Source organism: Arvicola amphibius, chromosome 12 (genome assembly GCF_903992535.2).
Source record: "Arvicola amphibius chromosome 12, mArvAmp1.2, whole genome shotgun sequence".
Classification (NCBI taxonomy): domain Eukaryota; kingdom Metazoa; phylum Chordata; class Mammalia; order Rodentia; family Cricetidae; genus Arvicola; species Arvicola amphibius.
Genome location: NC_052058.2, coordinates 101,501,641 through 101,517,625, shown reverse-complemented (window position 1 = coordinate 101,517,625; position 15,985 = coordinate 101,501,641). Strand labels below are relative to the sequence as shown.

Below are 15,985 nucleotides of genomic sequence, written 5' to 3'. Positions count from 1 at the left end.
TGGGGTCCTGGCATGCAGTGGGGTAGAGGTTCCTGTTTGGGTCCACTTCCTTCACCCCATGGCCTGGCATCTACTTGGGTTTTAGTGTGGCTAACTGGTATAGCAATTGCAGCCATATTTATCTATTCCTTGTCTGACCCCCATGTTGGGAGGTAGAAACCTGGGTAAGAGGCCTACCACTGAGCTACACCCTCAGCTCCCTTATTTAGCCTTGGGTTCCTGAGGCAGGGTTGTGTATAACCCAGATTGGCCTTGAGCTTCTTGGTTAGCACAGGCTGGCCTGGAACTTGGTTGGAGTCCTACTTTGTCAGCCTCTTGTGTATCATCACACCTGGTTATGTGGGAGAGAGAGAGAGAGAGAGAGAGAGAGAGAGAGAGAGAGAGAGAGAGAGAGAGAGAGAGAGAGAGAGAATTGTGTATGTGTGTGTGTTTATGTTTCTGCATACTTCCACAAGTGGCATTGGATTTGTGAGAATTTACCTTGAAAACCAGTATTCACCTGAGGTGGTGCTGGATGGCTGAGGCATTTAGAAGGTTCTCCTTGGTTTTCTCTCTAGCTCTTGTGTATGCTTCCTGAGGGACTGTCCAGGTAAGAGCCTCCACCCTGGGTTTCAGTGTTTGTTGTACCAAAGCTAGTTTTGCTGAACCTTGGCTGACTCGGCCACAGATAGGCCGTGAGGCCCCAAAGACACAGTGATAGGACGGGGCAGACCTCATAGGCAGATTCTAACTGGTGCGTGCAGACCTAGGCTCTTGACATCGCTCCGATGGCTCTGTGGTAATGTCCTGGTAGTGAGAGACTCCAGCCTGGATGCTGTTAGCCGGTGTGGTTTGTGCCTTGAGGGCCCCCCCCCCCCCCCCCCCCCCCCCCCCCCCCCCCCGCTCAGCAGTGCGTCTTTAATGAAAAATCAGGTTGGGGATGGAGCTGGAGCTCATTTGGTGGAGGAAACGCTGGGTTTGATCTTCAGCACCTGGTGTGGTGGCACCTGTGATTCTGGAGGTGAAGAGAACCAAGCAGTTTAAGACTATGTAGCAAGTTAAAGGCTAGCCCAAACTAAAGGAGATATGATCAAAAAAGTTAAAAAAAAAAAAAAAGAAAGAAAGAAAAAGCAAGGCTGCCTGTGAGCCTGGTTTACCATTGTGAAATGTCTTCTCATGAGTATAGAATAAAAAGAAAAGGGCCATTTAGTTCAGACAAACCTGCTCTTTAATGTGTACACTCTGGGGAGCAAGTTCCTTAACTTCCCTAAGCCCTGCTTTCCCTGATGCAGAAGGGAGCTAGGGTTCAACACCAGCAATGGGCCTGTGATACAGACAGTGATAGGGCTGCTGATGACTGGGATGAGGGTCCCATCTGCAAGGGGACTGTATGTGTCTGTGCACGTGTGTGCACGTGGAAACCAGAAGTTGATGCCAGGTGTCTTCTGCTCACTGACCTGGTGAGACTGGCGGCCAGTGCTCTCTAGTGAAGCTTCTGTCTCATTCTCCAGGGCTGGGATTAGAGGCATGCCCTGCCACACGAGTTTTCATGTGGGTGTTGGGACTTGAGTATGCTTGCATGGCAAGCACTTCTGTACCTTCCTATTGGGAAAATCCAGGCCATGATTTTCTTCCTAAGTGGGTACCAACCTGTGGATTCAGGTTGTGCCCCTGAATGTGCCCCTCTGACTGGGATTCAGTTGATGATTCTGGTCCAGCTGCAGCTTCCTAGGTGCAGAATTACTGTAAGGAGTGTGGCCTGGTCACCTTGTCCTTTCCTTAGGCTGGAACTCTTGAGTATTTTAGAAATTTCCTTGCACTGGGACACAAATTCTTGACAAGAAGTGTCTTAAGGAAGGATTTATCTCAGCTCACAATTCAAGGAGGTACAGCCTGTCACTGTGTAGAGCCGCAGCAGCCGGAGCGTGAGGCATTTGGTCACACTACATCCAGTTAGGATGCAGGATGCAGAGATGCTCAGCTCCCTTTCTCCCTTATAGTCAGCCCAGGACCCCAGCCCATGGGATGCAGATGTATAGAGTGGATCTTCCCACCTCAATTAGCTTGATGTAGAAACTTGCTCCCAGACATGTGCGCAGAGGTTTGTTTTCATAGAGGTTGTAAATCCTACTAAGCTGAACCATTGCAAAGGTAGCCCTTTTGGTTTTTGCTGCAGACTACACAGGTAGAGTTATTGTTGCTTGAACAGTGTAGTCATCTATACTTCCCATGCAATAACAGGTGAGTTCAAGAGCCATTGTGAGAGATTAGGTCAGTTTGTCTGATTCAGGCAGTCACACACCTGCTGGAATGTGGGCACCTTGTAGGTAGGCTCTGGAATCGTCTTCATGTCCCTGGAAGTTCACATGCTCATCTACCGTCTCTTTTCCATTGCAGCAACACCTCACCTACGCACCCAGTGGAGCCCTTACCCCAGGGCAGTGATGTAAGTGTGCGTGGGTGTCGGCTCGCTGGTGGGCCCTCTGGCTCTGTGGCCATGTTGAGCCTTCTTTCTCTCACTCACAGCACCTGCTCCCCTCAGCCTCTATCCAGGACGCACAACAGTGGCTGCACCGCAACCGCTTCTCACAGTTCTGCCGGCTCTTCGCCAGCTTCTCGGGTGAGCGTTGTGGAGTTAGGGTCCAGGCTGGCTTGGGGTCCCAAGGGCCCGTGGCTGTGTCCAGGGGAGCCCTCTCACAGCTTGTGGTATGACATTTTTTGGCTCTACACAGTTCAAAGATAGAGTGGGGAAGTTGAGGCAGCAAGAGTGTGAGGCAGCTGCTCATCCACAGCGTAGAAACCAAGATGGACGCTGGAGCTCAGCTCCCTTCCTTTCTTTATTCAGTCCAGAAGCCCAGACCATGGGTTGGTGCTGCTCACATTCAGGGTGAATCTGCTCACCTCTCTTAGCCAAATCTAGAAACTCCTCACAAACTTGCCCAGAGGCTTCTTAGATCCTGTCACATTGGCAGTATTAAAAACTGCAGACCCTCTTAGCCAATCAGGGCAGCGCATACCTGTCATGCAGGCCCTGACGTTGAATGGCTGTGACCTCCTGGGGTTGTTTAGCCTTACGCCATTTCTCTCTGTGGAATGTCTAGTGCCCACTGAGGGTGGGGCTGGCCCTACTATGCCCCAACCCTGCTGTGGGGTCTGCAGGTGTATGCCGTGTAAATGGTGCTGCATGTCTCCACTTAGGTGCTGACCTGTTGAAAATGTCTAGAGATGATTTGGTCCAGGTTTGTGGCCCTGCAGATGGGATTCGACTCTTCAATGCCATCAAAGGCAGGTAGGTGCCGGGTTTAGAGAAGTCAGCCAAAGACTGGCCACTGGGCTGCCTGAGTATAGTAAGAAACCCCACCCCAGCGTTTTTGAACTGTGTGTGTACCTGCTGGTGGGGCCAGCTGATGGGAGGAGTCCCTCCATACCCCAGCGTGGGGGTGGGGGGTAAATGCTGGAGGAGGGATTGGGAGGGTGGATAGTGAACGAGATGCCATGTGGAGATCACACAACACCTGGCTGCTGTGGTCCTCACTCACAAACACCTCAGTATTAGTTCCTTTTCTCTTTGCCATGACAATGCCTGGTGAAGGTGGCTTATGAAAAGGAAGGTTTATTTTGGCTCATGGTTTGAAGGTACAGTGCCACATCCAGCACAGCTCAAGGGACAGACCAGACTGGGGCCGCTAGGGAATGAAGATCAGACACACATACAGGAAAGCCAGGATTGGAAAGACTGGGCTCCTGATGGAGGAAGGCTCAGTGTGTTTATTAGAGCTGAACACGGAGGTGGGTTATATTGCATGCAGCTGAACAAGGGTTAGTGCATACAGATAAACAGGAAGGAGGTTTTACGGTACACGGCTGAGGAAGGATGATTTAGCTAACCTCAGTGGGAACAGTCTCTGTAGGGGAGCAGTCTTCAGGCCATAAACGTCAAGGGGGTGGAGCCACGATATTTGTTGGAGGACGCTGCTTGTTTGTCCTGTCCCGGCTGCCCAGAACCAAAATAACCACACAGAAACTATATTTAAAACACTGCTTGATCTATTAGCTCTAGCTTCTTATTGGCTAACTCTTACATCTTAGTTTAACCCATTTCTAGTAATCTGTATCGCTACGAGGCTGCGGTTGTGGGCTACATGACTTCTCTCTGACCCCGCCTTCTTTTCTCTCTGCCTTCAGACCAGTCCTCCCTGCCTAGCTCTGCTCTGCCCCACCCTGCTCTGCTATAGGCTCAACACAGTTCCTTTATTAACCAATGATATTCACAGCATACAGAGGGGAATCCCACATCAAATGGTGGATGTTTTCTGAACTCACTATCAGTATTCACACATGGATTCTGAGCCCCACTCCAGGGCAAGGCTTTGCCGTTTTCCCGTGGGTCTGAGGCTTGTGTCCTTGGCTTGGCCAGCTAGTGGCAACAAAACACATTCACTCAGGGCTTCCTCTGCTCCTCACAGTACAGTTCACCAAGGAAGTCATGGCTGAAGTAGCAGGTCGCATTGTGTCTTTCAGTCAGGAAACAGGAAGAGAATGCTGCCGGTTCAATTGCTTTCTTCTTTGTGTGGGGTAGGAGACCCTGGTTCATGAGATGCTGCTGCCTACATTTATGGCGGGGCTTCTCACCTCACTTAGGCCAATCTAGAAACTCCCTTCCTTACAGAAGTTTGTCCCCTACATGATTCTAGACCATCAATTAATATTAACTATCACAACCTCCCTCTCCTCCATTGAACCCAGAGCCTGTGGATCTTGGCCTTTAGTCAGTAGCCCAGAGTCTGGACACTTGCAGAGTCTTGGCTGAGAGCAGACTCCCCCGGGGTGGGGTATGGCCTTGAAAAACCACAGTGCAATTTTCAAGGTGCTGCTGTCTATCTGATAGAACTCGCCACCACCATGGAAATGAAATGTTCCATGCCAGTCCAGAAACCTGGCCATGTGGGACCCTGTGCTGTGGCACTAGAGCTCACATCACAGTCAAACCAAATTTCTTACTGAGATTTTGTGCTCCTTATTTTTTCTGGTGCTGAGACTGGAACCCAGAGCTTGTGTATGCAGCATGTGCTGGGTTGTTGAGCTGCTCCTGAGCCCTGAAGTTCAAATGAAATAGCCAGCTGGAGACAGTACAGTTGTGGAGTGAGGGAACACAGTTGAGGAGGAGCCATAGATCTGCCTCCTAGGAGCTGTGCAATGAAAAAAAGTTTCCCCCAAGCCTCAGTTTCCCTATGTGTGGAATGGGGATGAGCCTAGCTCACTCTTATGCGAGGAACTTTCTATGTCAAGTGATCTGTCTCTTTTCTTCTCCCCCTTGTTGGTTGAAACCCAGGGCTGCTCCATCACTAAGTTATACTCTGTACTACCATACTGCCTCCTGAGATTCTGGTCTACAGAAAAGCCTCAGTGTGGCAGGTTGCAAAGAGACTACTCTCTTTCCTCTAGAACACCCTGTGTGAAGCCACAAACATCCACCAGCGCTGAATTCTATCCCGGGAGACCATGAGAAGCACTCTGCACCCCTAACACTGCTTTCCCTAACTCCCTCCACACTACAAATTCTACCCAAGGTCCCAGAACATTCTAGAGCATTCCAGAACATTCTAGAGCAACAGCCTATCATATTTGTGAATTATTTCCTCTTCTTTTGCCAGGAATGTGAGGCCAAAGATGACCATCTATGTCTGTCAGGAGATGGAGCAGAACCAACTACCCTTGCCACAGAAGCAGGATGGCAGTGGGGACAATAGCCTGTGTGGTGAGTGGGGCAGAGCCTGCAGCTGTCTCCCGAGTCTGTTCAGTTTCTGCTCTTAGTGTTTTAGTTACTTTTCTCCAAGCAACAGCAACTTCAGGAAGGAAGTCTGTTATGACTCACAGTCTGGGGGCACAGTCCATGTGGCAGATGCACCAAGTCACGTGGCATTCACAGCAAGGAAACAGAGCAATGAATTCTGGTGCTCAGTTGGCTGGCTCCCCAGCATGCACTAATAATTGTCTTTAAATATCCTTCTGCCACAAAGTAACCCCTGGGAAGGTGACATGGCGCTCTCCTCCCATGGTGCAGGCTATGAGCCTTCCAGGCACTGCATCTGAATTCCATTGCTCCTCTAGGGCCTCCCCTCCCCTAGTTGGGTGCATTGGGGTCTGGTTGGGTCTGTGCCCTTGAGAGACAAAACAAGCCAGGCTATGCTTACCTGTCAGTAGGCTCTACCAGCCTCCACAGCTTCCAGCAGAATCCATGGCTCTGGGCATGAGCATCCTCTCACGGAAGCGTCTCATGATGGGACAGGTTCTTGTTCATTTAATGGCCCCTTAAAGAAGGCGCTTGCTCCTCCTTTCCAGTGTACCACGCCATCTTCCTGGAAGAGCTGACCACCCTGGAGCTGATCGAGAAGATCGCCAACCTGTACAGCATCCCCCCGCAGCACATCCACCGGGTTTATTGGCAGGGCCCCACTGGCATCCATGTGGTGGTGAGCAATGAGGTGAGCTGATCTGGCCCTCAGGAGGAGCCCCAGATCCCCACATAGTAGCAGATGCTACAGCAGCGATTCTCAACCTATGGGTCACAACCCCTCTATCAAACTGCTACCTCCAAGAGTTATGATTCATGATAGTAGCAAAATTACAGTTATGAAGTGAAGGTGAAATGATTTTGTGGTTGGGGGGTCACCACAGCATAAGGAACTGCATTATAGGTTGGCAGTGTTAGGATGGTTGAGAAGGCCAGAGAGCCCATTGGTCAGGGTATCTCAGTGTTTTCTATGTGTGTGGCTTGCTAACAGCTGCCTGCAGTGCAGTTCTGACCACGACTGTGTCTAAAGGGCTGCCCCGTCGACATTGCAAGACTTTTCCTGGGGTGTAACATGAGGGCCGGGCTTGTTGGGGTTTCTGCCCCTCCTGGTCCCCTAGCCATTTAATCCCAGAGAAAATCACACAGAGGTCTACATGGGTTATAAACTGATTGGCCCATTAGCTCAGTCTTCTTATTAGCTCTTGTAGCTTATATTAACCCATTATTCTTATCTATGTTAGCCACGTGGCTCGGTACCTTTCAGCCCGGCAGGTTACATCTTGCCTCTCAGTGGTCTGGGCTGGAACGGGAGAAATGGGCTTCCTCCTTCCTAGAATTCTCCTGTTCTCTACAGACAATTCTCCCACACCACTGGGGAAACATGAACAAATGTCTTCTCCTGAAATAGGGCATCAACCACAGACTAAAGTAACATTTCCAGGACTGCTTAATTTATTAGATTCACTTAACAGGAGTGTAGGTGACTCCAGTCTCTCTTTCAGTTACCCTTCCAAACTAATTACATAAACCTGGGAGGGAGCTATAGGAAGAATCAGCTTCGCGTGAGGAGCCAAGAACCCTTCTCCTGCCCTCCCTCTATAAGGGACTGGCAACAAGCCCTATAATTAAACACATTTTGTTGCATGTATTTCTTTATTTTGTGAGGGGTGGCAGGTGGGTGAGTGGGTGCCCGAGTGCCACTGCACAGAGATGAGAGGACAGCTTGCTGGGTCAGTGCTCTCCTTCCACCATGTGCTACCTAGAGATTGGACATGGGGCAAACACCATCATTAGCTCAGCCATCTCCAGGGCCCAATAGGCTTGTTCTTGCTCAACACCGTCCCATGGAAGGAAGCTAGAAGTAGCTGCTAACAGAAGGTTTAGGAAGTCATAGAGTCCTGTTAGAACCTTGCCCCAGCCCTTCGGGGAGAGATGTGTTGAGCAGACTTGCCCACCAAATTGGGTATCCCTTGCCCATGATGGATCAGATGATCTTAAGCTTGTGGTGTCCTGGGTCTTCCTTCCACTGACTGTTCGGAATGGAAACGGTTAGCTTTCTGGCACTGTAGCAAATACCTGGGATCGCAAACCTAAGAAGAAAGGTTCAGTCTAGGGAAGGCTCAGTAAAGAGCTCATCTGAAGTGTGAGCACCTGGATTCGATCTCCTGAACCCATGTCAACAGCCGGACATGGTGTATACCCCCAGTGTAATCTCAGTGTCGGAGAGAAGGTGCTAACACACACACACACACACACACACACACACACACACACACACACACACGACGCTTTCACGGTTTGAGAGATTTCGGTCTGGCAGTTTCCTGTTGTTGGGGCCTGGTGGTGATATTAGCCCGTCATGGTAGGAGAGTGACTGAGCAAATTGTTCTCACTATGACCAAGAAGGAAGGGGGTGAGGGCGGGGCACAGGTCCCCATATCCCTTTCAACACTAAGCCTTATTTACTGGGCTCCACCTCTTACCCCAGGAGCACCAGAGGCCAAGACCAAGCATTCAACACTGGGGCCTCGGGGAGACACTGCAGATCCAAACCAGCCAATGCTGCTGTGCCCTGCTGCTGCTGCTGGTGGTGGTTGTGGTGGTGGTGGTGGTGTACACTGAAGTCCCCACTAGGATCCCATGTCACACATAGGAAACTGAGGCACAGAGACACTGAGAGGTTGCCCACAGATGTGACAGCTGAGATGGGGTAGAGATCTGGTGGAAACCCTGATGAAGCAGCTGTTGGAGTACTGGGCAAGTAAGAAATTCAGCCTCTTGAGGAATGGGAGCTGTAGTTTGGTTTGGTTTTGCTTTTGTTTTGTGGCAAAGTCTCTTTATGAAACTCTATAGTCATCTTGAAACTTGTGATGGAGACCAGATTCGCCTTGACTTGTGTCAGGGATCTGCTTCCCCAGGGCCAGGGTCACAGAAGTGTGTCACAGGTCCAGCTTAATGGAGTTACACTTCTTTGTTCTGTTCTATTTTGTTTTGTTTTGTGGCAGGACTTCAGGGTAGAGCCCTGACCAGCCCAGCACTCACTGTGTAGACACGGCTAGCCTTGATCATGCTGCAATCTTCCTGCCTCTGCCTTGTGGGCACGGAAACTTCAGGCATGTGCCACCAAGTCTAGCTTAAAGCAGCTTCCATTTCACAGAAAACGAAAATGGAACCAGAAGTTCCTGCCTCTAGAGCTGACTAGGATGAGCGAGGCAGGTGGGAGGCCTGGAGGGGTAGACCACTCGGTGGAGCAGAAGACACGCCACTTTGTGCCTCAAAGAGAATTGCTTGTTTGAGACCGGATCTGTAGCCCAGGCTGGCCTTGAACTTGGTGTGTAGGATAACCTTGACTTTCTGGTTTTCCCACCTCCCCTGCCCTAGTGCTGGGGTAGTAGAGTGTTGGGATTGCATCCCTTACTGTATCACACCTGGTTTCTGTAGCCCTGGAGGCAGAACCCAGGGCTTTGTACTTGCTAGCTAAGCAAACGCTCTAGCAATGGAGGACCATCCACAGGCCCCTGAAGATTTCTTTTTGAGAAAATAAAAATGTTGAGTGTAAATGCTTTGCAACTTCCCAAGTCCCTGAGGAAGTCCCTCCCCAACTTGCCCTGTGCCCTCAACAGCAGGCAGTTAAGCAAGTGAAGCAGAGAACAGACCTCAAACGCCACCTTGGCTAAGTAGGCCATTCTCATTCCCCCAAGTCTCCTTCCCACTCAACCCGAATCAATTTGGAAACCTTCAGCTCAGAATTACCCAGAGCACTGGAGGCAGCCTGGCCAGCAAGGAGCCAGCCCCTGGGGTGCAAGGGCACTCAATTAAACAAGGGAGTTACTGATTAAGCCCTTGTGGGCCCTGGTTTTTTCATGCCCAAGTGGCTGGGCGGCCAAGAGTCCGAGCTGGAGCAGGCTGAGGTATAGAATAAATGTTCTTCACGCACCATTAGGCCCCGAAGGGAGGGGCAGGGTCGACAGGTGGGTGCATTTGTAGGATTTGAGGCAGTAGTCCAGAGCAGACAATAAAAAGTGGGTTGCTTTTTTGTTTGTTTTAATTGAAAGGGGCTTTGCTACCCTGTTGGGTTTGGCGTGCATGTTTATGTATATGTCTATATTTTACCTATTTCTGAGGTATATATTGGGAAATGCAGCATACACATGCAAAGATTTCATACAATCTACTCTTGTTTTTAAATGTGTGTGCAGTGTGCATGCAGGTATTTGAATGTTGTGGGGTGTGTGTGTGTGTGTGTGTGTGTGTGTGTGGCGATCATAGGACAATATGCGTGAGTGGTTTCTCTCCCTCCTCTGTGGGTTCTGTGACTTGAACTCAGGTCTTCAGGCTCACACAGCAGGTGCTTAACCTGCTGACCCACCTCACTGGCCCTGACCTGCACAATTTTATAAGTATCCAAGTCCTTGTACCCAGTTTACTAGACTATGATGGTTATAAACCCCTCTGTGGACTCGGATCATCTTTGACCTTTGCCTGTTCATGTATATTGTATAGCAATTGTTTCTTCTTTCCTCCCTATCTGGAAGAGTGGTCTTGGCTGTTGTTCCTTGGGCACCACCCACCATGGCTTTGGAGACAGGATCTCTTCATGTCTTAGAGCTGGCCAAGAAGGCTGTGATGGCTGCTCAGGGAAGCTGAGCAATCCTCTTGTCTCCATCTGCCCAGCCTAGAGTTAGAAGCCCATGGCATCATGCCTGTTTTATTTGATGGGTTTTTAACCTGCATTCTGGGGATCAAACTCCTGCAAAGCAAGCATGCTACCAACCGCCCATGTCCTCAGGCCGATAGGCAGCTTTCTTCCGCCTACTTTAAAACCTACAGGTTGGAGTAGCCATGCATTCCTCCAGGGTATTCCATTCTTTCACTCCTACCGTATGCTTTTGATTCATGAATCCTGATGTGTGTAGCTGAGAGTCACTCTACCTCTGAGTGCCATGATTGCTTAGATCCCGCTTGACTCACACTCCTGCCACTGGCAATGCCAGGGATGCTGTGAGCTTTATTCATCATAGTGTTGCTCAATATTCTTCAGCGTGTCTTGAGGGTGCACATGGGGAGGGGTTTGTCTGGTTCTCCTTGCAGCACAACTCCGAGGAGTGACCTCCAGCAGATCAAGTGCCCTCCGGAGGTGCTAGTACTCCTTTGTATCCTGGTTGCATGTTTTCGTTAACGATGTTGCATTTTACAGATGGGGCCATGGAGCCAGAAAGCCTTTTCCCTTGACCACTGGCAGGCAGTCACAGTGAGAGCTTGGGATAGGCGGCCGTGGGTCATCCTTCTTGCACATGTGCGGAGTAGCAGCTCCTTCTGTTTGCTCTTTACAATCCACTGACACACACATCCATTAAAAACTGTTGGTTACTTGTTACTGTAACAAAATACCAGATAAGAAGCAGTGTGAGGGAGGAAGGGCTCATTGGGTCATCAAGATGGGGAAAGTATGGCAGCAGGAGCAAGGGAGGTTGCTGGGGCCATCAGGAAGCAGAGTGACCAGAAGGGTGTCTAGCTAGAAACACTCAAGACCCACCCAGTCTTCCTCTAACAAGGCTCCACTTTCTAAAGGTTCCACGAGTTTCACAAATGGTGCCACCAGCCCTGGACCAAGTGTTCAACGACATGGCTCTCGGGAGGATATCTTGCATTCAGGCACAATTGTTTTGTTTAAAAACATGTTCTAGTCATGAAGCCTCTTGAAGGATGAGAATGCTTTTTTTGCTAGGTGATTTCATCACTGTGCAAGCCCTAGTTTACAGGTGCTCAAAACCTGGACGGTGCATGTCAGAAACATGGCATTGACGTGGTCAAGTGGCCTGGTGTGTGAGAGCACAAAGGATGGTGTGGCGCATGTGCAGATCGGTAGTGGTGTATACTGTGTGTCACCTGTTCCGTGCTGGCAACACAGTAGTGTGTTCGCAGTATTGCCACAGACGTGAGTCACATTATCAGATGACAGTGGCACTAAGCAATGAGAATTGTTCAGCTCATTTGTTTATGTGTCCTGTTGTTGACCAAAATAGGATTTTACACACTATCTTGGGAGGGAAAAAAAAAGAAAGAAAAGAAAAATCATGTACACCACCATGCCTGTTTCTGTGTTTAGTTTTCAAAAATCAATTTTTTGTTATAACATAAAACCTTCTTTTAGTCCAGTACAGAGGCTAGATGACCCAGCAAATAAATAAATGTTCTGTCTTTTACTAATTTTTGTCTTGTGCCCGTGGGCATGCGGAGGTCAGAGGAGCCTGATGTTGTTCTGGTGCTGCCCTCCTGCTCACACAGCACTGACTGGGCTGCCTCTGCAGCCCTTCCAGCCTGCAGTGCTGTGGAGACACCATTGAGAAGAGCGTGTCTCTCTTTTGCCTTTCAGATGGTTCAGAATTTCCAAGATGAGTCTTGCTTTATGCTCAGCACGTTGAAAGGTAAGCCCCTCCCCGCTTTCCTGATTGAAGTGTGGTCTGTGCTCCCTGTTGCCATAGGGTGGCAGGTGGCAGGTGGCAGGTGGCATCTGCCTGGACAGGGTCCCTTCACAAGATGCTGAACTTGGAGCAGCCCCTGGGAACAAGAAAAGCCCAAACTTCCTCATACTTAGTCCTGGCCGTGACAGGATGAGAGGCATCTCCAGGGAGCAGGCCTGGGCATTTGTTCTCCATGGCCATGGTGCTGGAGTCCAAGCAAGGACTCCAATGGCAAGCAGAGTGAATCAGGGACTTGGAGAGTCCATCGGAGCCATATATCTTGAGATAATGTCAGGATGCCCATCCTCTGCTTAGAGTAAGCCTACATACCAGGAGTTGTGTTTATTTGCACATGGCAGAGAAAGACAAGCTGTGACTCATTGGGTGGGCTTCATCAGAACAGAAGGCTGGGGACCAAGGACTGGCTCAGCAGATAGAGCACACATTGCTATTGCGGGAAATCCAAGTCTGGCTGCCCTCATCCATATCTGGTGGGTCACACCCACTTGTTACTCCAGCTTCATGGGACCAAAGCCTGTCTCTGCGGGCAGTTCATTTGCACATACATACACATGCATAATTAAGTCTGAAACAAGTCTTAAAGAAAATAAAGAACAAGAGGCGGGATCCCAGACTATGCTGTACCACTTCCTGCCCCATTCTGTGAATCTAGTCTATGTCAGTTAGCCGTCTGGTACTGTGGAAATGCCCAAGATAACAAACAATGAAGACAGGTTTGTTTGGAGCCCATGGCCAATTGACCCTGTCACATTTGGGCCCATGGCAAGGCAGCGTGTGATGGTGTGAGGTTGGTGAACTGCTCTGCTTGAGGAGGAAGAGCTAAGACCACAATGTCTTCTCTGAGGTCATTTTCTCCACTAGGCTTCACCCCTGCAAGGTCCCACCGTCTTTCACTAGTGCTATAGGCTGGAGACTAAGCCCGTCCCGACATCAGCCCTATCCTAAATATAGCACAGACAGTGGATCTTACAGGCCTCTGAGCCTGAGCCATAGCACTGCCGAAAGCCATAGTTTGCTTGTGCCTCCTTGGGCCTAGGGTCATGGTGAGAAGGCTCACTGTAAACACCAGAGTGCCTGTGAAGATCACTCGGTTGATAGAGTGCTTGCTATGTGAGCCCGAAGATCCGAGTTCAGTCTCCAAGATCCATGTTTGTTTTTTAAAAACTGGACATTAGAGGTGCATGCTTGTAACCAGTACTAGCACTGGTGGATCCCTGGGGCTCACTGACCAGCCAGCCCAGCTTACTTGGACCAATGAGAGACCCTGTCTCCAAACAAAAGATAGATAACACCTAAGGAATGACACCTGATATTGTCCTTTGACTTCTTCATAGGTGTGTACACACAATAATTATTTAAGACAAATGCCTGGTTAAAATCCCTGCTTCTGTAAACATAATCTTCCTTACATGCTTTCATGCCTTTCGGGACACCTAGATCCCACTGTACCCCCTGTCTTCCTGTGACACATGCCCACACCCAGTGTTTCTCTTGCAGCAGAGAGCAATGACGGCTACCACATCATCCTGAAGTGTGGACTCTGAGCAGCTGCGACCTGCACCTGTCCCCACCCCATGGACCCCTGGCTGTAGAAGTCACACCATTGTCAGCTGCTGTTTCACCTAAGGAGCTCTGGGTCTCTGCCCAGACCAGGAAAGCTAACGACAGCCGTGGACACCAAGTCTGCCATGCAGAAAGCCAGTGGCTGCCTTCTCCCTTCTCTTGGCTTTCAGCTTTCTAACAGTTCCTCGTCCTGTTTCCCAGGCAGACAGTGGGGACGTACATTTCTTGCACCCTGGCCCTGTAGATGGCAGCTCCTTGGTTGGTCCCTCCCCACTACTTTTATACCTCCCCTGTTCCGCATCTCCCTCTTGGGCCACTGGCTTCATGGCTGGCTCTGCCAACCAGGGACACCTTGTACAGCTCTCCTACCCAATACCGATGTCCCTTCCAGGTGACCCTGGTGGTGACCTCTCTCCTGTTCTTGGATGAATTACTAGGACTGGGGCTATTTATTTCGTGCCTTCCAACTCTTTCTCTGTTGCCTTGTTTCTAAAATTTTGCTTCAGTCAAACCTAGCAGCCTGTACACGTTTCTGCCTTGACATGGTAGATTCCACAGTGCACCTGTGTAACCTCTCATGGGCACTGTGTTTAGTTCATTTTCTGTTGCTGTAATAAAATACCCTGACAAAGGCAACTAAATGCAGCCAGGGCTTGTTTGGGCTCTTAGAATGTTAAAGTCATAGATTCCATACACAAAGGATACAGAGGGGAGAACAGGAAGTAGTACACTGTTACAAGCCCTCAGTGACCACCCCCAGTGGCATACGTCCTCAGACAACACCCCCAGCTGGGACCACATGTTCAAATACACGAGCCTCATTCAAACCACACATTTTGCCCCATGTGACCTCTCACAGATGCGAGAGGAGATAGCACAGAACTTGCTCACCAGCAAAGCAGAATGAAAACAAATGATTCCTCTTGGGCTGCTCCAGTGCAGAATGCCCACCGAAGAGGTGTGGATTGCATTGAATCCAGTGACCTTGACCATCAGTTTAGAACTCTGGCTTGGAGCATGGCTCAGTAGACCCCTTGCCTAACAAGTATGTAATAATGGGTACCATCCCAGTACTGCAGCAGGAGGAGTTTGTGGAATTTTTTTTTTTTTAATTTTCAAGACAGGGTTTCTCTGTAACAGTCCTAGTGGAAACTAGCTCTTGTAGACCAGGCTGGCCTTGAACGCCTGCCTCTGCCTCCCAGTACAGAGATTAAAGGCTTGAGCCACCACTGCCTTGACAGCCTTGGTTGGTCAGATCTCCTAGGGGAGGTGTCTTCTCTGCATTGTTCTAACTTAAGAGTGTCTTTTCCCAATTGTAGGTGTCTAGGGTATTTAGGGTACTGTTTTGTTGCTATGCTTTAGTCACCTTTTTAAAAAATTATTGATTTTTATTGAGCTCTACATTTTTTCTTTGCTTCTCTCCCTTCCTCTCCCCTCTTCTTCTACCCTCTCTCATGGTCTCCATGCTCCCAGTTTACTCAGGAGATCTTGTCTTTTTCTACTTTCTATTTCCCATGTAGATTAGATCTCTGTAAGACTCTTAGTGTCCTCATTGTTGTCTAAGTTCTCTGGGATTGTGGTTTGTAGGCTGGTTTTCTTTGCTTTATGTTTAAACACCACCTATAAGTGAGTACATGTGATAATTGTCTTTCTGGGTCTGGGTTACCTTACTCATATGTTTTCTAACTCCATTCATTTGCCTGCAAGATTCAAAATGTCATTCTTTTCTTCTGTGTAGTACTCCATTGTGTAAATGTTCCTCATCCATTCTTCAGTCGAGGGGCGTTTAGGTTGTTTCCAGGTTCTGGCTATGACAAACAAAGCTGCTATGAACATAGTTGAGCATATTTCAGTTGTGGCACAATTGAACATCCTTTGGGTATATATCCAAAAGTGGTTTTGCTGGGTCTTGAGGAAGGTTGTTTCCTAATTTTCTGAGAAATGCCACACTGGCATCCAAAGGGACTGTACCAGTTTGCACTCCACCAGCAATGCAGGAGTGTTCCCTTCACCCCACAACCTCTCCAGCATAAGTTGCCATCAGTGTTTTTGATCTTGATCATTTTTACAGGTATAAGATGGAATCTCACAGTTGTTTTGATTTGCATTTCTCTCATGTAAGTCACCTTTCTTAACTATGGGCATCTGAGGACTGGTAGCTGTG

At 49.2% G+C, this 15,985-nt stretch overlaps 1 protein-coding gene across 2 annotated transcripts in view; it reads left to right on the top strand.

Moving 5' to 3' along the window:
* Positions 1-15,295, top strand: part of Tfcp2l1 (transcription factor CP2 like 1) — a 53,814-nt gene extending 38,519 nt beyond the window's left edge. Inside the window, exons 9-15 of one of the 2 annotated variants that reach the window (XM_038349281.1) lie at positions 2,377-2,425; positions 2,506-2,599; positions 3,178-3,268; positions 5,634-5,737; positions 6,322-6,464; positions 12,150-12,201; positions 13,759-15,295. In XM_038349281.1, the coding sequence (XP_038205209.1) occupies positions 2,377-2,425; positions 2,506-2,599; positions 3,178-3,268; positions 5,634-5,737; positions 6,322-6,464; positions 12,150-12,201; positions 13,759-13,802 (577 nt within the window). In that variant the 3' untranslated portion in view covers positions 13,803-15,295. Of the gene's footprint in view, positions 1-2,376; positions 2,426-2,505; positions 2,600-3,177; positions 3,269-5,633; positions 5,738-6,321; positions 6,465-12,149; positions 12,202-13,755 lie in introns of both variants that reach the window. The other variant, XM_038349280.1, reaches the window with a different exon arrangement.
* The last annotated feature ends 690 nt before the right edge of the window (positions 15,296-15,985 follow it).